The sequence below is a fragment of the Coturnix japonica genome, chromosome 3 (genome assembly GCF_054131305.1).
Source record: "Coturnix japonica strain WE chromosome 3, WE-NBRP24, whole genome shotgun sequence".
Classification (NCBI taxonomy): Eukaryota; Metazoa; Chordata; class Aves; order Galliformes; family Phasianidae; genus Coturnix; species Coturnix japonica.
Window position 1 is genome coordinate 7,201,178 of NC_140665.1, and position 22,189 is coordinate 7,223,366.

Here is a 22,189-nt window from a genome sequence, read left to right on the forward strand (position 1 = left end):
ATATTGTTGTGGCCCTCCTGCCATCCTCACCACAACAGCAGATGCCTGCAGGTGCTCCAGCTGCAAGGTTTCCGTGGCGCTGCAGCCTCGACCTTGGGTCTTTATTGGCTCTCCGAATGGACCCTTTATGGACTCCAGATGGAAAGTGTAAAATTAATAACCCCTGGCTGGCAAACACCCATATGTTTTCCACCTTCTCCTGAGATACAATTTGTTTACGGTGACATTTATTTAATGCAAATTAACATATAAATGAAGATGCATGGCTCTTCCCAGAGACCTGAGGAAACTGGTTTGTGTGGTGCTAGAGGTGCACAGCCACATCAACTGCCATCCATCCACCAGAGAGGCTCCTTTGGAATTACCTGGAGCCTTTTTGATTCTCTCCAGCCAAGAGGAATTCCACCAGCCTCCCTCCAGGTCCATTTTCTTTAACAATATATACCGGGCTGACCCTGGAGGTGCTAATTGCTCTTTATCTAAGGCAACTGTTTCTCCCTCCCCACCATTGCTTTTGGTGGTGGAAGGAATACAATGCATTATCAGGAAATGAGATACATGTGTACAAAGGGTATTGACTGGCGGGTGGTTAAAGATACAGCACAAAGAGAGGCAGCCTTACAGGGGTACCCTGTTAACTGGTGATGGATGAGCCACTGGAAGAAGAAAGCTCTTCAGGGTTGGGCTGATAAGACCCCCAGCCACTTGGTGCCTCTCCAAGGTGCCGTGACCAGGACAAACCTCAACATCTCTCCCTGGCTCTGGCCTCTTCCTCCTCCTTCTCTTCTTCCTCCTCCTAACCAGGACAGGCCAAATTTGGCGCAAAAATCGCTTCCACAAAGCCACCCCTGCGTCCCATTTGTCCGCCAATGACCTTAGTTAAACCGGCGCAAGTTTCTTAATTCCACACCAGCCTAAGCCTTTAAAAACTGTTGACTTTCCAGAAAAGCAGGAAGCTGGTAAACACAGCCATTGGCTGCTCTTCCTGCTGACCACATGTTACCAGAATGCGGGGAGGGGGGCGGGGGGTGGAAAAAAAAAACTCTATTAGGCTTTTATTTAACATGAATTTGAATGTATTCCAGGTCACTGATCACATAAGCGACCATGATACGGGTAATAAAGGAGTTCCTACCATACCTTTATTTGCTTTCTCCCTGTAATAAATCTTTATCACACACTGGGCTGATTGCAACAGTATCACTTCCTTTTTTTTTCTTTTTTTTTTTTTCCCCCTCGATTTATAGGGCAGCAAAAAACCAACTGGGCCCATCTGCAAGCACACCCAATGGCAATGGGATAGGATGGCAAACAAAAGGCAGCCGGGGAAGCCACACTGCTGCCTTGCAGCACCAAGGGTGAACTTTCCTGGATGCAGACCCCAACCTTCACGTGCTGCAAAGCCCAATGCATGATCCTTTGTGACTGTAGGATAAGGAGGAATCATAGCATGGCACTGAGGGATGTGGTTAGCTGGATTAGTGGGCACAGTGGGGACGGGTTGATGGTTGGGGTCGGAGATCACACACACAGAATCACATAGAATGACCTGTGTTGGAAGGGACCTCAAGGATCATGATGCTCCAGCCCCCCTGTTTGTCAGGGTCACCAAACTTCCACATTCACTAGATCAGGTTGGAGACTATTGTTGTCTTTTCAAACCTGCATGATTCCATGATTGTCTCCTAGTAGGAAATATCAAACTGCTCTTTCTTAATGAGTGATCATTAAGATGGTTAAATAAATGATCCAAGTGACAGCCCTGTGCTAGAACAGCCTCGAATCAAACAGTTTTGCACAAGGGGAATTTTTGCTCCCTGTAAGCCAAAAGTAATGGGTCAAAGGGAAATGAATCCTGAGCAGTTCTCTACACTTCTGACCATTTGGTTTTCTGGACCCCATTCCCCCTTATACCCTCATGCTTAATCCTCCTCATTTGAATGATTTGCATCCAAATCTCTCCAATTTTGTCCTTTCATTCTCAAGCGCACAGTGTTAGTTCCCGTTAATACAAGGGCATCAATCGCCTTCATCTTCTCCTATTTAATGATATTTATTCATCATCGCATGGGAGAGAAATTGGCTGCAGCTCAATTTGGCAAAATAAATTGGGACCAGTTCAAGCGTAATCTCGCTAAACACACAGATTTTAATCCCCCCCCACCCCACCAAGTGAAGCACGCTGCATCTGCAATGGATGTCCTTGGTTCAAGATCCAGATGCTGATTTCAAACTCCAGAATCTCCCACTGCTTGCAGAGTTCACTTTGTGAGGACCAGGGACTACACAAATTCAGAACAGCTCCAGCATGGCTTCGCTCCTGCTGTCTTTAATTGCTTGAATACTGAGCAGGTTGATATTGTGATTATTTGTAGACATTTATACCATCCCAGACCTTCTTTTTATAACTTTATTTCATTTTCTGCTGTTTACTCACAACTACCTTTTATCACCACACGCTGATAGTCTGTTCTTTATTGCTCTGGTGTGATTGCAAGGAGTTTAAGCACAACGCAATAACACACATATATAAATATTTGAACAGGAAAAGAAAGTCTGTCCGATTCACACCACAGAAGGGGGAAAAATGAAAACAAATAATACCGCTAGAGGGACCTTCACACTGAATCACTGTGGAGGGGAGGTCACACACAGCCTTTGCAAGTGGCACCAATGGGACCTGCGGTGTCAGAATAGAGCTTGCAAGCAGCAGCACCGCATGCATGCAGGGCTGGTTGTTTGCTGAGGATCACCCAAATAATTCCACTTGAGCACAATAAACGTGTTTTGTTTTTGCAGTTAAAGAGCTGAGTCCTTTTAATTAGTTGACTCGGGCCTTTCTGCTTGTGGTCCCCACGCACAGTGGCTGGTTCAAAGAGGAGCCTCTCTGTGTGTTTTCGCTTTTCTTCTCTTTTCTTTCTCCCCTTTAACACTGCGTGTGAATAGTTGAAGACGGGAGCGAAAGACATTGGACTTAGAAAGTAAAATCTCCAGGAAGCAAAAATGGAGGCAAACACAGGAGCTAATTTAGGCAGGCATAGCTGGTGTTGTTTGTGGTTGTCCCTGACAGCGCTGCTGACTCTAAAGCACCTGTGTTTGCTCACTAGCTTTCCCCAATCTGCTAGAAAATGGCCCTAGCATGTCACATGGCAGCGAGATAGTCCGAGCGCCATGGGAATAAAAAAGCCTGAGCTTTTAACGGAGTTAATCATTAATGCGCCTTTTCTTTGTCCCATTCAGGAGTGCTGACAAGCGCTTTGATATTTCATATTTGCCATCAGGTCAGTGGCAGTCATACCCAGGTACTAATGAGTGCCCTGGCTCACGCCTCCCTTTTTCATGGCCCGCCTGAAGATTTCATCCCACTTGCCCTTAACCACGGCTACGTGCATATATATCCCTGCCTATGTGTGTGTGCACATCCCCGCATATGTATATGCATATATGCATATATGCATATACGCATCCCTGTTTGCACACCTGAGCAACACCCATGGGTGCAGCGCATGCCCAGGAACTCCCAGTTCAGGCACTTTTATCCCCTCCTGTAAACCCAGAGCTCCCAGCTCCAGATCCCAGCCCTGTGCTCCATACTGGGCTTCTCAATGCAACGCTTTGTATCCACTAGCAGCTGTCAATGCATGCGCTCACTTTGGGGTTGAGCAAATAATCCCCAGCGAATAATGTATGTGCTGGGAGGAATGCAGGCTGCGCTCCTCACCCCCAGTCCTGTCTGCCAGCAGTGTGCTTTCTGCATCATGTTTCTACTCCCAGTTTGTTTGCCCCTATGCACCCAGGTTTCCCTGGTCATTGCAGGGGAATTAGACTAGGTGACCAATGAAGGCTCCTTCCAATTCCAGTGATTCTATGGTTCTATGATTCTACGATGCCATGATCCTATGATTCTATGGGTCTATAAATCTATGATTCTTGGGGTCTATGATTCTATGGGTCTACGATTCCATGACTCTATGGATCTATGGTTCTATGATTCTCGGTGCACTATTAAGGAAAAAGTTGTATGAAGGCATGATTGGAAAGGAGACTGGGAATGAACATCCTCCCCAAGAGCAGTAAGGCACTGCTGCTCTGTTGTCTGGCTTGGACAATAAATGCAGTTGTTTGTGCCAGCATTGAGTAGAAAAACCTATCCCTCAGCATAAAGGCCAGGCAGGTCAGCAGGCCCCCATAAAGCTGCTGTGCAAAGATGATTTGTGCTGGCTTCAACGAGAATCACAGTCAAACTTCAAGGTGCTTGAACCTTTCCCTTGACTCGGGCAGAGACTGACAGCACATTTCACTCCTCCTTCCCAGGGCTGGATGCTGCCAGAATTGCATCAGTGAGCTCACCGCGGGGACCTCCTGTCTGTGTTCATGCAGTGTGGGGACAAAAACATGGCTGGAGCTGGCCCATGCTGCCAGCATAGCAGGAAGGTGCAGCCAGGCAGCACAGAAGATTGCACAAACCTGGGCTTCCTTCAGCATCCCTGCAGGTTGGAAGTGGATGCAGTGTGAAATTAATTAGCTATTCCTAGAACCACCATAGAATCATAGAATCATGAAGGTGGAAAAGGTCACTGAGTCCAATCCCAGCCCACCCTCACCGTGCCCACTGCCACCATCCCTCAGTGCCACATCCCCACGGCTCTGGGACACCACCATGGATGGTGACCCCACCACTCCCTGGGCAGCTGTGCCACTGCATCACCGCTCTTCCAGGGAATAAATTGTTCCTAACAGCCGACCTGAATTCAGCCCTTAGATTTTCAGTCTACTGTTGCTGAGATATGGTGGCTGGGCCACTTGGCTCCATGCTCCTCTTAGATTAAAGAGGGAACTGCTGTAAATGTCACAGATTTCAGAGGCCGGCTACTGGTGACTCACCCAGATAACGCTCTCAAGGACATTGAGGGAGCCCGGAACTGTAGTCCCATGTGCCAGAGCCACATCTGGAGAAATGGCCAAGGTCACTCCACCACTGCCTCAGGTCCCTACAGTACCAGGTGAGGAAACTCATAAAACTTAGACTGGGAAAAGAGGCAGAAGGGGAAGCAGAAGAAGATTTGACCCCAGTTTGCACACAGAGATAGGCCAGGATTAGTCCCTTTAGTCGCTCATGCAGGCCACAAAGATCTAATCTAAGAGGTGTTCTTAATGAACTCACGGGGCAGCGATTGGACCTGAAAGGTAAATCGCTTGCATTTCTACATAAACGTAGGAAACTGCTTTCTGAGTTAGCAAGCAAAGCTCATTCATAATTGCTTGTTTAAATATTTTTCTTCTTCATCACGGCAGTCAGTTCGCTGTGAGCATCCTATGCAGAGGTGAAGCCAGCCAAAAAGGAAGCTTTCCTGGAAAAATAACAAAGGTACTTTCAGCCACAGAAATCCCCATCTCGAATCCAAACAGGGTAGCCTCTGTCTGCTGCCAGTGTAGGCAGGGTTTCCGACTGCCTGTTATTGGACATAGCAGAAGAGTTAGCTTAGGCAGAGGAAGGGGAAGGGGCCGCTTCTCCCGTGCTGGGGTGGAAATCCTCTTCTTTCTGGGTGCCCTCCTCAAGCTCAAGTCCTGCACGTCCCAGTGCCCGTGGCCTGCCCAGAGGCAGCTGGCTGCCAAGCAGAGCCAGGACACGCCATGCAGACACCGCCCGGAACGTGTGGCATGGAAAAGCCATGTCAGAGCCTTGGCTCAGGGGATCAGCAGGCTGCCTGCCTGCACCGCCCCGCCGCAGCCTCACGGTGTCTGGATGCACACACTGTGCTTTGCAGTGGCTTTTCCAGGGCATGGAGCAGGGAAATTGGGGAGGACAAGTAAGGTGTGAGGAGAAGCACTCCCACATCCCACACCGCCCTGTCCTGACCCTTGTGTCCCTCCTTACCCTTAGAATGCTCATGGTGCATAAAGACAGGAGATATTTGAATCCTAGGGCTGCCCTATGCCCTGTGTTCTTCTGAGGGTGCTCGGCTGTGTCCCTCACCCCACAGAGCAGGCTGGCTCCTGCTGCACAAACACAGCCGAGTAAGATAAGCACTGTGTGCACAGCACTCAGCCAGGAATTCAGGGCCTGTGCTGGCCCCAGCTGCCATCCTGATGGCAAACCACACCAGCTTTTCTCCCTGCACTCCTGTGTGCCACAGGAGCAGCTTCTCAGCTTGTTTTGCTTGGGCAACACGGGAATGCTGCTGCAGGGACACTGCCAGGGCAAACCACGCAGACATTGCACATAGATGTGCAGGGGTGCTGCAGGAGGGATGCAGCATCTGCGATGCAAAAGGATTCTGCAGCAGGGATTTGCAGAGGTGCTGCAGCAGGGACACATAGAGATGTGCAGTGTTGCACAGGGATGAGATGAGAAGGGATGCACAGGGATTCACAGGGATGCTGCAGTAGGGATGTGAAGGGATGCACAGGGATACACTGCTACAGGGTGTGCATTAATTTGCAGGGATGTTGCAGCAGGGTTGCACTGGGTTGCTGCAATATGGATGCACAGAGATGCACAGGGATTCACAGGGACATTGTAGTAGGCATGTGCAGGGATGCACAGGGATTCTCATGGATGCTGTAATAGGGATGTGCAGAGATGCACTGCAGCAGGGATGATGCAGCAGAAGGGCACAGGGATGCTACACCAAGCCACTCTCCTTGGTGAGAGGCATGTTGGATATGGAAAGTATGCCCTCCCAAAAAGAGTGTGAGGCCTGTGGCAAGGGATCTGCCATGATGTGTTTGCATTGTGACATGGGTGCACGTAGCAGGGATGAGTCATGGTGGCGGTGGAGCTTGGCAAACACAGAGCCTGGCTTGCCCATCAGGGGCAGAAGTACCTCCTCTCCACCCCAGCAGAGGGCTCGTGGTAATAAAAGCAGGTTTTAAAATTAATATAGTGATACCTTGGAGATTAATCTTGCTGATAAGCAGACAGCAGCAGGACTGAATAGGCCCGTGGTTCAAACAAAGGTTTCTGTTGAGTAGGAACAGGTAAAAGACGGATGGTTTGTTAAACATTGCCAGCATACTTTGCTAGTGCCATTCACCGGTCACAGCTAATGGTAACAGGGGCATTGTGCAGCAGATGCATTTGCTAATTTTGGCCAACTTAAACGCTATTCCTTATCTTTGTTGGTCTTGCTGAGATTAAGGCGGTTTCAGTATGCTGAATGCACTACACTCCTGCATGAAAAACATTCCTGACAGTCTCAAGGAGTAAAAAAACACTGGCTGTCAGCGAGCAGAGAAGGGCTGGGAGGTCTGCTGACACAGGGCTGGGTCCAAGGCCCACTCCAGCACTGCATTGGGCAATGCAGACTTCGTCCCAGCTTTGTGCTAAAGGCAAATAAGCTGCAGCACAGCCTGGGCTCAGCACCCAGCAGTGTGTTGGGATGTGATGGGTGTTGGATACAGTGCAGCAGTACACTGATGTGGGAGCAGAGCCCGTTTGCTGGCTGGGCAGCCTGGTGTCACTGGGTGTCTGCATCCCCACAGCCCTCCCTTGAACTCCTCGCCCGTTTAAATCAGCTTTACCAAGACAATAGGCGTCTCAGAGCTCATTAAGTGCTTAGGGGGGTTTGTGGACATAGGCATCTGTGCAAAGGGCAGGGGCTGGTGGGGGGGCTGTTGGTAGGATGCCCCACCTGGGATCCTCCACAGAACAAAACCTGGGCAAGAAGCCACATCCTTCCCCCAAATCCTAGCTCCAGCCCAATGACCAGCTGCAAGGATCCTCCTTTACCCATGCCCATTGCATCCTCTCTCCCTTCCCCACCACACTCCATCCTCCTTGGGTAGCTAGGATAGCTAAGGGGAATACCTAATTATGACCCATTTTATTATTCTCATTGGTATTTTAACAGCACTGAGTCACACGGGGGGATTAGGACAGCCTTGAGAAGATGCAATACCCTGCAGAGACAGGCAGGGCTCTGCAGCTCAGAGTGGGGCCAGGAGCCAGGGAAACTCTGGGTTAACGTGGGGCCCTGACCCTACCCCTCACCTTAACCCTCAACTTCACATGAGCTCAGCAAGGGCATCCTGCATGCATGGAGGTGGCCAGATGTCTTAAAACCTCAAGAGAGGGTTTCTTTCTTCCCCAAAGTGAATGTCAGTGATATAATAATAATAATAATTATTATTATTAGGTATTAAACCCCCCCACCCAGAAAAGCCAGACACTGCTGCAGCCTGAACCCGGCGCAGTGCCATGCTGGCACCATGTCCCTGCCAATGGCATTATGTTCCCTTTGACAAAAAGAACCAGGAGAATTCCCTTGCCAAATATTGTTCTGGTAACCGTAACTCTGGGTCTTGCCAGGTTACAGAGCTCCTGTTATGGAGCTCCTCCAAGCTGCAGCCAGTGCTATTGTTATCGTGAAGCACCTCTGCGCTGTTCAGGCTTTGAAGTAGGTGAGGCGGTCTCCGCTCTTTCCTCTTTTCTTTTTGCTTTTTCCCCTTTTTCCTCCCCAAGCCCTGGCTCTATGATTTAGGCTAGAAGCAGATTGTTCAAGAGCGCCGGGGGAAATCTGGCAGGCGCTGACCGACCCCGCAAGAATTTATTACCAACCCTTTTAGCTGCCGCCTATGCCTTTGTTACCCAGCCCTTAGCAGGGGGGGGTCCATTCATCGGCAGCATCCAGCTCTGCGTTCACTCACTGCTCACCAGGTGAGCTCCGGGGACAACCATCCCTCACCATCCCACTCCAGGACATCCTCCGGGACTGTTATCCAATTGAACCGGCGAGGATTTAAAATGCCACCTGAGTTAAAAGGACCTGATTAAAACTGTACCCTCATCACATTTCTTAAACAGCCGGTTGCATTGCCGTATTTACATTAGTGTCAACTTTAATTTAAATCCCGCATAACCATATTTGCTCCCCTAAATTCATTCGCCGGGAGCGCGGCACAAATTACTCTGAGCTGACTGCACTTTCCCTTTGTCTGCGTTGCAGTGTTTTGGAAATCGAGGCTGAGCACCTCGTTAGGGTCTCATTAAGCAGCCCGATGCCTGGCGCTGGGCTGGAGATTGCGGCCGGATTGGGGCATTTGGTGTCGGCCAGGTGCTGGCATGGCAGGGACACGTGGGGTCAGCTCTGCAGACAATGGGAGCCCTCCTGCTCTCCTGACCACCCAGTAGGGGAGAAGGGGGAAAAGGGACAAAAAAAAAACCAACAACCCCACAATGAAATACCCGGAGGTTTCTCAGGTTTTTGTGACGGCAGTGTTTAAACTCGGTGCTTCCTGCAGGTGTGCTCTTTGACGACGAGTGCTCCGTGTGATCTCAGCCAGGCAGGCGTTTTCTTTAGTCCTCGGCGCTTTGCCTTTTCACCTCGTCAAACCCTTTCAAGCTAAACAAACCTTGTTCCAGCCTTGCTCACCGAATCCCAGCCTGGGGCGGCACAAAGTGGTGTAGCATCGCCGTTGGAGCTGGTGTTTGGGTCGGAGCAGCCAAGCACTGCCTGGGCAATGGGCAAAGGAGGCAGGAAGGGGGCAAGGGGAGGGCAGGGGACAGCAGCCTGGTTGGAGGGAGGTGGCACTGAATGCGAGGGTTGCTGGATGTGCCAATGCCCGGTGTCACCTTGTCCTCGAGCTCCGTGGGGACGCAGCTCCGTGCGGCACCAGATTTGCGTGGCTAAGTCGACGGCAGTGCAGCTGTGCTCTTATCTGGTCAGAGGAAGAGGATGAACAACAAAAGGGCCTAAGAAGCCCGGTTGATGCATGGGAAAGCCATTGGTTGAGCATTGTGGCTGCCCTTCTGCTGAGCAAATAGTTCAAACTGTTCATTCCCATCTTCTATTCTCTCTCCGGTACATTGTTTGTGTCCTTGCATTTCATTCTGCAAGGAAGATTGCTCTCTGGGCCTATAAGCAAACAGTCCAGAAAAGAGCCAACTATCCTCTCCTTTTCCCTGGAGAACTAGCATTTTTATTTCAGCTCCAAGCTGTCAAAGAGCTGGAGAGTTTATGTCAGTATCCTGAATTAATTGCTTTAAGCTGGAGCAGCCTAGATGAGCCACCAAATGTCCAGAAGATGTTTATTAATAACGTTTTCTGCCGGTTTTGTTCTGAGCTGCTCTCTCCCGTCCAGTGCCCTCCATTCACTGCCTTGGTGTGGCGAAGCCAAAGCCGCTTATGGGGAATTAGAGCCCGCTGCCAGGCTTTGTCACCCATCCCCATGCCCAGCACCGGGAGCTTTGGTAGGGGTTGGTTTGACGCTGGGAGCAGGAGGAGCAGGGAGATGGATTGCTGCTGGTGGGGCCCTTGTTTAAACACAAATATCTTCGGTAATTAGCAAAAGTGGCGAGGAAATTACCGATGGAAAAAGAGAAACCACACGGAAGGTAAACGGTTCTGTGTTTAAACATGATATATTTTAAAGTGTTCCCCAGCGTGAAAGTCGCTGTTTAAGGGAATGAAGTAATAAACCAATTTATATACCAATAGAAAGTGGAGATCCTGAGTGCCTTTGTGTAAATTTTCCACTTGACTTTTCATTATCTACCTGGACAAAATCAATCTATATGTATGGGATCAACGCGCAATATGAGAGATAAAAGACGAAATAAATGCGCTTTGCATATCCCGAGGATAAAAGCCACGGGGCTCCAGCCTCCCTGCCAGGCAGATGCATTTTATAAGATAAATCATTTTGCCGAGGAAAAAAGAGAGCAGAGAGGAGCATTACTTCTTAAGTGTTTACTCCCTAGCTTGAAATATCGATCCTGTCAAATGAACGGTGGTTAATAAGTAACTCGAGGGAAATGTGCTGCTCCGTGCAGGAGGAGCGCTGCTATGGCAGGGGATGCGCTGGGGCCGGTACCTGGGGCAGCACAAAAAGCAGAGCTTGAGCCAGAAAGAAGCGAGCACACTGTCTCTCCCTCTGCCCTCTGCCTGGAGATGGGCTTTGGGGTAGAGCAGCCCTCCCAGCCTTGGGGATCCCTTTCTTTTCTCCCTTCAGGATGAGGTGAATAACCAGGATCCCCTTTCATGTTTTTACCTCGTTGGCAAGATATAGGAAAGATTAAGAGGTACTTTAACAGCTGCAACCCCACCTGGGCACGGTGGATTCCTATTCCTAATGAAACTCCAGCCCTGATGTATTCCTGCCTCAAAGGACCCAGATCTGGCCCCATGCAGGGCAGCACTTGCCTCCTATCACGTCGCTGCAGCAATACCCACACCATTCAGCCTTGTGGGATCTGATGGGGTCAGTGGGGTATGGGTATGGCATTGGTGTTTGCCGATTGCCAGAGCCACCCCTGTGCTGGCAGAGCTGTGACTGGCACAAATACTTCTATTCTCTAAGTAAAACAATAAGGACACAGAGCACCATCCACTGCAGCATAAAGATAATAAATAAACTAGAAAAGGAAATGATTGGAGGAAGGTTTGTTTCCTGTTTCTATCTTTTCTTCTTCTCTCCTAAAATTCAAGGGGGGGCAGGGGCGGGGGGGGGGAAGAAGTGGTGCAGAGAGTGGCAAAGGGCACAAAGAGAAACACAGGGATGAGCTGATCACTTCCCAAACCCAAGAGTTTGCAGGGATGCTCCTGAGGAATGTGCCCTGCTGTTGGCTCGACATCTGCAGCCAGTTTATTAGTTTGCTAACGATGCCTCAGATTGGACCCAGAGGGAACAGAAAGTCCTGGCAATCCCTTGCAAAATCAACCTCACCTTCTGCCCCATCCCACTGCCTCTCTGAAGCAGAGCTGCTGTTTTCAGCCCCCCCATCTCCAGCCTGTAATTTTGCAGTAAAGGAAAGGATGTGTTGGAGGATCAGAGCACCACAGCATGGCTCAGTGCTGGATGGCAATTGCCGGGGTCCTGCAGGGTAGGATGAGTGTTCACCCTTAGGATGGAATTAATGTGCATCCCCCAGAAAGCTCCACAAATTCGTTTGTTCTTCAGTTTTCCCGACGTGTTCTCTAACGATTTCTTTCCTTCCTAAAAGGATCCATCCTGGAGAAGCATCTTCTCGAATATCCTCGAGGCAGAGATAGCACTTCTGCCCGTTCCCGAGTCTACTGAAGCGTAACGCAGGTATTGCGCACAAGTACAGACACAAAGAGGCAATCAGAGATGGGGATCTGGGGTTTCATAAGGGACGCACACAAGGCAGCAGCACACTCAGCACAGCTCAGAGGTTGGCCCCGTCTGTCCTTGACACTGATCCCCTGTGCTGTTATTAAAATAAAGAAAGGGCGGTGAAGGTGAGTGCAAGCGCACACACCACCGGCTGCTTCCCCGCTATGCAGAAGGCTGCAGAGTAACTCAGGGTCCCCAGCTTCCTTCAGCGTTGGTGCTGTCGGTGGTGGGGTGGGAAGGAAAACCCCTGCTGGGCACTGGGGTGAGAAGGGGAATCACCGCTTGGCACTGGAGTATCTATTGCTTTCCAGCCAGGCAAAGGAGAGCCTCGATCTTTGTATTGCTTGTGTAAAGGTGTGAGTGAAAAACCTGTCGGAATTCAGTCCTGCCCGAGTTGTTCTTGCACTGACAGTGCGGGCAGATTGCTGGCAGCAGTAAGGCTCCGGCTGCAGAAATAATTAAGGTAAATCGCACGTCGAGGGCTTTCTTGCCGCCTGCAAAGAGCAGGGCCCTTTTGGGTGAAAGCAGGAAGGCGATCTGAACACCCGGCCCTGGTAGGAAGGAGTGAGACGGGGTGTCCCCCGTCCTTGCCCATCCCCGGGGCTACCTGCAAGTTGCCAGACTCCCCCGGCTGCTCCACCCGGACCCTGACCTGACAGGCATAGGGGGCTGCGGTCGGAGTTGAGAGTGGAAGGGTAAAAAATGGGGAGGGAAAAAGGAGAAGAGAAAGGGGGAAAAGTTTGGGGGAAAGGAGGGGAATTAAAAAAGAAATAGGAAAGAAGAGTGAGAAATGGAAGCAATGGAGGGGGAGAAGGGGGGGGGGGAGGAGGAAAGAGGGGATGAAAGGAAAAGTGAGGAAAAGAAATAGGGGAGAAAAAGGAGAGAGAAAGAGGGGAAAGAAAATGAAAGAAAGGAGAAGAAAGGGGAAAAAGAAGGGGGAAAGGAAGAAATAAAAGAACAACGGATAATAAGAGAGACACAAAAGGAAAGCGTGAAAAAGAAAAGGGTCTCCCAATGACATTAGCGCTGCCTGCTCCGTTCGCTGCCCCGCGCTGCCCCAGGCGGGATGCAGCCCCCCGGCCCACACTCCTGCAGCGGGCACGCGTGGGAGAACGGCCAGCCGGGCTGAGGCGGGACCTCCAGGATCTCGTCTCATATGTTTAGGGTTGGGTGTTTTTTTTTCTTTATTATTATTATTATTATTATTAATTATTATTATTATTATTCAATTTTACACCCAGCTGCACCTGCAAATGTAACAGCCACCCCTCCTTCCCTTCCTCCGTCCATCCTTCCATCCACCTCTCCACCCATCCATTCATCCACCACCCCGGAGCCGCACCCCACGCTGGCTGCGGCTTTTCCCCATCCTTCCGTCCCGATTCGCATCCCTGTGCCTCCCGTCCTTTTACTTAGGGCCGGATTTTGTGTCACACTGGGTGTCGAGTCCCCCTTCTGTTCCCCATATCCCCCACCCGAGAGGGGAAACCACCCCATTCTCCTGGCCCTCCCCGTCTCAGAACCGTCTCATTTTCCACGCGTGGCCATTTAATAGGAAAAAAATCATCCCGACCGGGGCTGCGAGAAAACTCGGGGCACCCTATTTTATTATTTTCTCTTGTGTCGGTTTGTTTTTTCCTTCCCCCAATAAAAAGAAATAGGGAACAGATTCCTCTAGCCCAGAGCCACCCCCCTTGCCCAGGTTCCGTCGGAGAGGAGAAATATTTCTCTGAAAGACGACCGCAGAGAGAGAGAAAAAAAATCAACCCCAATCCTCTCCGGCCGACACCCAAAGCCCCGTTTTTAGCTGTCCCGTAAATAAGGAGCCGGCAGACTCTGCATCATCCTTCGCTATTTACTCTTTTGAAGGTTAGGCAGGGCAGAGGTAACAAACTTTGAACGGTTTTCCTCCTCCCCTTTTCCATCCTCTTCCCTACCTGGTTTTATGTGGTTTCTGGATTAATCTAGTGTGGAGCAGAAGCGGACTTTCCCCGGCCGAAATATAGGATTAGGACTATTTCTAGAAGAAAGAGGATAGTGTCAACTGCCTTTAGCCTGCAATAGTCTAAAGCAGAATTACAGCTTGTAAAATAGGTCTCCATCAGTTTCCCAGGAGACGAGTTAAGCCCTACTTGGGTGTTCCAGCTCTTTTTAGAACCAGCAATAATTAGACTCATCTCACCCTGAGCTGTCCGGTTTTTTTTAGGATCCCCACCGGCCGCTTTTGCATACAATCCTGCCGGGGCCGCCTGCCCGCACCGCTCGGCAGCAGAAACCTTCGGGGCGGTTTGGGGCAGGAGATGTCCCTTTAGCAGAGGACTCTCCTGCCCGACTTGCCATTCCCTTGCGCTTTGATGTCCGTTGCCTTTGAGCCATCTCTGCATGTCATTAGGGGCCCGGACAATTAAAGAAGTGCCTTTGCACCCCCCACCACCCCCCCACACTCAACCCCCCAAACCCTCCCCGCAGCGGAGGGGAAGTAGGGAAAAAATAAATACATCGGCCAACACGGAGAGCCGATGAGGGGCTGAGTTCGCCTTCGGATCGCGAAGCTGGGAAAGTCTCCCGGAGGGGAGCGGGAGGATCCGAGACAGTGACAGTGACTGCTGGTCCGACCGGCCGCTCGTCGCCGGCTTCGGTGGTGGATTGGGTGGGGAGTCCTTCTGCCGCTCGGGTACGGGGCTCCGTCCTCAGGGCGGTCGGATGCCGCTCGTTCTCCCCGCAAATGAAATTCAAATAAATAGAAATAATAATAATAATAAAAGATAGAATAAAATCTATTGGTGGGAATGAAAGGTGGAAACGGAGCTTAACCCGCTGCTCTTTCTGGGGGGCTAGCAGAGGGGAAATGCGGCTGGGAGGGCTGGGGATGCTCGGGTGGCTATCTAACTATCTACCTGTATATATAAATTAATAGCGATACAATACAAATAACTAGTAGAAGAAAGTCGCGGCTTGCAGCCCCACTCCCGCCGGGCTGGGGCTACCTGTGGCCGGGAATAAAGAGATGAGCCGCTCCCGGGTCGTTCCCACGCGTGTCCCCTCCCCGCACGGTGACACGAGTTCAGTGACAGGTCATTGGCGAGTGCTGTCCCCGAGAGCCCGTAAAGTGCCGGGCACCAGCTCGGTCGGGAGCCGGGACCTGGCAAGGGGACGGGGACACGCGTGCACAGACCGCTCCCGGTCTCCGTGGGCCTCAGGAGACGTCTCCTTCCCAAGTCCCCACGTGGGCGATGCCACTCGTTTTCGTGTCCAGCGGCCGAGCCCCTGCCCCGTTAAATGCCCGTTTTCCCCTTTTTCGCCGTGTTGCCAACGAGAAAATGAGGATGGGGTCTTTTTCCCTTCGGTTCTTGCCCACGCGGGGATGGCGGACTGCCTGGGGTGTCGGCAGCCGCGCTTCCCCGTGACACGGACACGGGAGAAATGCCGCTGGGAGAGAGGAACGAAAAAGCGCCGCGGAGCAGGGGAGAACAACGGAATAACGCATAGAAAGTGGGGGGGGGAGGGGGAAGAAAAAGGGAAAGGAAAACAAACAACAACAACAACAAAATAAAGGAAAGAAAAGCAGAAAGAAGAGCGCGGCTCGGGGGGCAGAGGCGAGGAGCGGGGAGTCGGGTCCCACGCGTTCCTTCTCCGACGGTCCCACAACGACTCGAGCCCTCGGCAGCGAGCTGGGGGGCTGCGACCAGCCGCACCCGCTCCCCGACCCGTCCCCAACCCGCTCCCGCACGGGGATCCCCCTCGGATCCCAAATCCCCCTCCTCAACCCCGGCTTCTCCCGGCCCGACGCTCCCACGGCGACGGGACCGTTCCACGGCGCACCCCAAAACCGGCACGGAGCCACCGTCCCCCAGGTGCCCCCCGAGGCCCAGCGCCCCTCTCACCCCCCCCCCGCCGGGCCTGAGGGGGAGGTGATGGGGGGTGGGGGGGTGGGAGGACAGCGGTGCGCAGCCGGAGGTGACAAACGCAAAGAAGGAGGAGAAGGGGAAGCGCTGCGGGTGTCACCTACCTGCGCCCCGCGCCGCCGCGCCCGCTCTGCGGGAACCGGGAGCATCCCAGCATTTATGGGAGCCGTAAGCGGGCGGCTGTTGACTTTAGCACAAAGCAAAGATTTCGCTGGCCGCTAGTTTAAAAATGAATATTTTACCAAGATATCGATCAGCTTTATAAAATTCAGTTAAGCACAATGGCTCAAAAGGAGAAGCGGGGGGGGGAAGGTGGGGGGGGGGGGAGTGAACCGGGGGGGGGGGGGGGTGGAAGCGTAAGGGAGGGTTGGGGGGGGGGTGGAAGTAAAGGGACGCAATATAATATCTGTGTAAATTTGCTGAAGTATGACGTGGTGTTGAAAGTTTACCCTCCTGGAATTTGGATCTAGATTTCTCCCCCCCCCCCCTCAACCCCCACCACCACCACCAGCCCCCCCTTTTTTCTTTCTTTTTCTTTTTTGTTTACTGACTTTGTTTATTCACAGCTCACGGTTGCTTAAACCGGCAGCGGCAGAATGCACTTGTAGGAGGACGGGTTGGGCTGTGCGGGGTTTGCGTGTGTGCGGGGGGGGGGAGTAGAAAGGTGATGGGGTGCAAAGGGAGAGATGGAAAGAGAGTGAGCGGCCCTTTGTATTTCTCCCTTCTCCCTCTCATACACCCTCGCATTTCGACGGGCAGCGGGAGGGAAACTCAACCATTAAATCGCAGCGAATTAAAGAAGCCTGAGGAAAACAATATAAAAAGCGACAATTGAATTGACCGAGAGCTGAATGCCCCGAGTGCCACCGTTGATGCCCGCTCCGGACCGGCCGCTACCGCCTCCTTCCCCAAAGCGCTGTCACCCCGCGCCCGTGCTTGCTCCGTCCCCGCGGGAGCCTTTTATGTGCTAATGAAACACATTGCACGCCTCGCTTCACAACGTGTGTGTCCTTGCCGTATAGAGACAGACAGATTGCTGCCTGGATCCCCGGTTTGTTTTTGGGAGGGTTTTTTTTTTCATTGTTTTTTCTTTCTTTTTTTTTTTTTCCCTCTTCCCTCCCCCCCCCCTCGTTCACCTCCCCCTTTCCCTGTTCCCTTTTCTCTACCCGTGGACAAAGCGGAATTTTAAGAAGGATTTGAATGTTATTTAGGAAAGTAACATCTCCGACGGCTGTAAATGCGTGGGAAAAACAACAAGTGGTTGTGAAAACGGGCACGGAAAGAGGGGAAGAAATGACAACACCGCTCTCGGATAGCTGCCGCTGCCCGGCGGTGGGGCTGCGAGCGGACGGGAGGGCTTTAGGGCAGAAAGAAGCAGCGCTTCTTTGGACGTACCGCTCCCGGCAGGGCCGTCCTCCCGACCCTCATCGTTAACACCGTTCAGACTACTCTCTTTTAGCGGCCCCAGACGTGCGCTTTGGTCCCCGACGGCAGAGCGAGCGCGGCCGCGCATCCTGATGCCCACGGTTTAATCTCAAAGCGTACACCCCTCCCGGGACGGCTTTTCATCGTTGACCCCCCCCGAGTCCCCCCCCCTCCCCCCCCGAGCTGGGTGCGCTTCGGCCAGTCCTTCCGAGGGCAGAAAAGGGGCCGGGAGAGGCACGGCCGCACCGTCGGGGCCGCACGGCCGGGGAGAGGAGGGCGAATCCCGGCAGAACAGAGATGCAGGGGGAAAAAAACCGCCAATAACACTTTAATAGAGTTCTGTGGCAACCTGGCTAGTCGCTACCAGTATACACATTTATAAGCCATAAATAAAGCATACAGAAACGATAAATTAATCAGATCCAAGTAGTTTACTCTCCCGGTAACATCAAGCGTTTGTTTCAATTACAACAATCTATCCTGACTTGGTTTGTTGTATTTTTTTTTTCCTTTTTTTCTTTCTTTTTTTTTTTTTTCCCCTTCCCCTTTGTACAATTTTACAAGGCTTCCCATCCTCAGATCCCAAACTCGTATTGGGTTTCCCACCGAACGAGGGCTTCATTTTCTTTGCGTCCGTTTTTGTCTGCTTGGGGTTTGGTTATTTCTTTTTCCTCCCCTTTTCCTCATCACTTCCACACCAAAAAAATAGATATATTTCCACCTCCTTGCAACGACGACAACGAAAAAAATAAGAAACCAGCCCCAAGAGGAAAAACCCCTCTCCCTTACACCCCCCTCCCACCAAACCGAACCACCCCGCAAGGCAAACCGAGGGGACTGCAGGGTTAGGGTTAGGGGTGGCACACGAGGTGCGCCCACTGCTCCCCAAGTGGATGCAACCACCTGGAGCCAGCAAGGAACAAAACAAAAGTAGATAGATAGCTATATGGGTAGGTACCGTGCTCAGCAGTGCTCACAGTCCATCGCGCTGCTAGGGGGATCGCGCGGGGTGAGGGGGTTTTTCCCCCTTTGCCTTTAGGAGGAGTTCATGATGGGCCGGGAATACACACCTTGGTAGTAAGAAGTCTCTCCGGCCAAAGGGGAGGACTCCAATGGGTTTTTGTTCGTTACCGGCCCCATGGCCAGGCTGGCGGGCACGGGTGAGGCGTAGCCCGAGTAGTGCATCACCTGCTCGTAGGCCTTGAGGTCCATTTTGTGCGAGGGGTGGTGGTGGTGGTGAGGGTGGTGGTGGTGCTGCTGCTCGGAGGACGACATCAGGTTGTTGATGGAGAAGGGGTGGTTGAAGGCGTAGTGGTGCTCGGGCTTGAGGTGGGCGTCATGGGGAAGCCCGGCGTGCGGCGGGGCCAGCAGGTGCTGTGCTGGAGAGGCCGCTGATGGCTCCCCGGGGCTCGGCCCTGCCGCCGCACCCTTCAGCTCGGCCAGGGCGCGCTTGTGGTCCCGGCACGGTGAGGCGCTCGCTGGTGACTCAGCACCCGCTGAGCCCTCGGAGCCCCCCGAGGAGCTGCCCTCCCCTAGGGGTTGGCTGGGGGGCTGCCCCGGCCCCTTCTTGCCCCCACCGCCGTCCTTGGTTGCCAGCTGCTTCTCACACTTGAAGCGTTTCTGGCGCCGCAGGTAGCAGCCGTTTTCAAACATGTTGCCCGAGTCGGGGTGCAGCGTCCAGAAGGAGCCTTTGCCTGGCTTATCTGGGGAGCGGGGCACCTTGAGGAAGCAGTCGTTGAAGGAAAGTGAGTGGCGGATGCTGTTCTGCCAGCGCTGTTGGTTCTGGCGGTAGAAGGGGAAGAGGTCCATGATCCACTGGTAGATCTCGCTCAGTGTCAGCATCTTGTTGGGTGACTGCTGGATGGCCATGGTGATGAGCGAGATGTAGGAGTAAGGGGGCTTGGCGTGAGTGTAGCTCCGCCGGTACGTCTTGGGGTCCCGTGAGCGGTTGAGGTTGGATTGCCCATAGATGGGGCTCATAGAATTCATGTTGGTGTAAGGGGCCAGGGCGTTCATAGAGCCCGCTTGGCCTCCCATGGGGCTCATGCTGGGGCTCAGGTGGGCACCCATCCCTGCCACGCCAGCCGAGCCCATGCCGGCCATGGCCCCCGCACCTGGGGACATGCCGGCGAGTGAAGGGCTCATGCCCGTGTTGGCGTAGGACATGTTCATGGAGGTGGCTGCTGTCATGTTGGCTGTGGTGCTCATGGCCGACATGGTCATGTACGTGTTCATGCTGTTCATGCCCAGCCCCGCGTTCATGTTGCTCACCGAGGAGTAGCTCTGCATAGACAAACGAGAAAGAGAAGGGAGATTTGGGGGGATTGGAAATGAAAGCAGTTCCCAAGTAAGGCACCCCCAGCCCAGCCCAAGGGAGTTCCTGAAGCTCTGGAGCTGCGGGGTGGGAAGGGTTAAACCCCCGGGGGGCATCGGCGGGAGATGGGGGGTGTTGAATCGCTCATTAACGGAAAAAAAAAAAAAAAGAAAAAAGAAAAAGAAAAAAAAAGAAAAAAAAAACAGAAAGAAAGAAAAGAAAGAAAGAAAAAAGCCCAAATTTAGATATTGAAAAAGTCGGGATCTCACCGAGCTCAGAGGATCCAAGCTGGAGGAAAAGAGACAATCCCGAGCAAAGAGAGAAAAATACCTCGGGTGGGGGGTGGGGGGGAGGGTAGGGGGAAAGGAAAAAACGCGACTCTCTGCCCGGCAGCCCCGCTCTCTCCCGGGGGGTTGGGGGGGGCGGCCCCGCTGCCCCCATCGCCCCCGCTGTCCCCCAGCCGCAGTTCAGCGCCTCGAGAATATTTAGCGACAAAGTTGAGGTTTCCCCCCAGTATCCCGGCGCGGGGATCGGGCCGTCCGGCTCCCAACATCCCCCCCCCCCCCTTACCTCGGGCTCCCCGTAGTAGTTGCTCCAGTCCGTGTGCTCATGGCCTTCCATTTTCACCGCTCCCAGCATACTGGAAGTGGAGTGCATGGCAGTTTAAAATTTAACAGACACAACAAACGACGACGCAGAGAGAGAGAGAGCAATCCCCCCCCCCCAAAAAAAAAAAATTCGCCAGCCCTCCCTCCCCTCTGCCGCGCTCCCTCCGTCGGAGCCGCTGGAGGAGGAGGAAGAGGAGGGAGGGAGGAAGGGAGGGGGCACCGCCGGGGCCGGGGTTTTTTTCTCCGCCGCTCCTTGGGTGGGTTTCCGCAGAGCTTCGCGGTGAAGAGTCGCCCGGAGGCGATGGAGGAGCCGGAGGAGGAGGAGGAGGAGGAGGAGGAGGAGGGAGGAGGGAGGAGGGAGGAAGAAGAGGAGGAGGGAGGAAGAGGAGTACAAGTGCTGCAGTGACGTGGGTGCCCGAGTGATATAGCACGGAGCGGCCAGGCGAGCCTCCAATCCCCAGGTCCTCGGCTGCCCATTTGAATAATCAGCTCACACCTAGGCGGGAGCGGCTGCTCCGCGGCTCCCGACCCGCACCCCGGAGCGACTCCCGGAACCACCCCGCGTCTCCCCCCGCACCCCCCCGCAACGGGAGGGCTCCTACGGGACCCCCATTCCAGCCGCACTCCGATGGAAGGTGTCCCCTCGCAAAGCCCAAACAGAGCGGTGCCCCGATCCCCCTCCGACGGCCGCAGCCCCCCGAGCCACACTCACCTTTCTCCCCGCGGCTGCTCAGCCTCAGGCCACCTTCCTCCCGGCCGTGGCCCGGCTCTGCCTCATGCCTTCCCGCGGCTCTGCCTCAGGTACCTACAACAATTTCGTAACTAAAACAAACAGGAAGGGCAGGGGAAGGCGGGAGCTGGGAGAGGGGAGCGCGGCGGGGCCGGGCTCAGCGCCGTCGGGGAACACGCAGCCAGAGCGGGGCCCGATGGGCGCCGTCGGGGAAGCGTCGCTCCGCACCCACGGACGGATCCACGGACGCTGCTCGAGTGTAGCCGTCGGGGAGCGGCTGTCTCCGTCCCTCCCTCCTTCCTTCTCTCCTTCCCTCCTTCCAGGGAGGAAGCGCAGCCCCCTGGGGTGTCCGACACCTCCCGGCCCCGCAGTGTTGCCTCCCCCCCCGCCCAGTGGGGGACACGGAGCTGCCGCCCTCCCCGTGCCGTGCGCCCTGTACCTACCTGCCCGGGCGCCAGGCGGGGCGGCGCGGCACCGACCTTTTCCCTCGGTTATTTATTTGGGTTCTCTCCCGGCATTAACCCCAGCACAGCTTGGCGAGGTTAACGGGAGCTTTTAAACATTAACACAAGCCCAACAGCCGGGGGGCTTCGCCGGAGGGCTTTTCCCTTCGCCCCAACGCCTTCGGGAGCCGTCTCCAAACGAAACTGGCTCCTATCGCGATAGCTGCGGGGATAGAAGCAGCCCGCCTCCTCCCGCCCATATTTAGGGGAGATGAGGGCTGGCTGGAGGAGAAGGGAGAGACCCCAGGGGAGCTGCCCTCAGGGCGGGGACGCGCCGGGAAAAGGGGGATTTGCCCCCAAAAAAGGGGGGGTGGGGTGGAGGGGTGGGAGGCCGGGCAGGGCTGTCCCGAGGTCTAAGAGCGGTGGCGCGGCGCCCCCTGTCGCCTGCTGTCCCCGGTACCGGAGGGCCGGGGGTGGAGGGGCACCCCGCCTGTCCCCCGGGGGTCCCCCCGACGGCGGAGGTCACCCTCCAGTGCATCACTTGGGAGCATCACCAGCGATCGTATGTGATGGGTAAGGCCGAGTCTTCCCGCTGCACCAGCACCGTGTGGTCCTAAATGTGAGCCCCGTTGGCATCCCGTGGGGTCTTCCACATCCCATCCCTTATTTCACTAGTCAAACTGTGA

General features: G+C 53.6%; 1 protein-coding gene and 1 long non-coding RNA gene across 3 annotated transcripts; both read right to left on the minus strand.

The window, feature by feature from the left end:
- Window positions 1–13,919: 13,919 nt before the first annotated feature.
- LOC146761238 (uncharacterized) lies at window positions 13,920–14,417 on the minus strand. Its single transcript, XR_014943778.1, has 2 exons — window positions 14,261–14,417; window positions 13,920–14,098 (listed from the first exon to the last, which is right to left on the minus strand). It is a non-coding gene; the product is annotated as an uncharacterized LOC146761238 (long non-coding RNA).
- Window positions 14,418–17,714: 3,297 nt separating this feature from the next.
- On the minus strand, window positions 17,715–21,551 carry FOXA2 (forkhead box A2). 2 transcript variants are annotated; one of them, XM_015856685.3, is made up of 4 exons: window positions 21,504–21,551; window positions 21,043–21,135; window positions 20,293–20,362; window positions 17,715–19,691 (listed from the first exon to the last, which is right to left on the minus strand). In XM_015856685.3, exons 3-4 carry the CDS (start codon window positions 20,359–20,361, stop codon window positions 18,444–18,446), a joined length of 1,317 nt encoding a protein of 438 aa, XP_015712171.2. In that variant the 5' UTR covers window position 20,362; window positions 21,043–21,135; window positions 21,504–21,551; the 3' UTR covers window positions 17,715–18,443. The 2 variants fall into 2 exon arrangements, with proteins under 2 accessions (XP_015712171.2, XP_015712170.2); XM_015856684.3 differs by lacking the exons at window positions 21,043–21,135; window positions 21,504–21,551 and having other exon boundaries at window positions 20,293–20,829.
- Window positions 21,552–22,189: the final 638 nt, after the last annotated feature.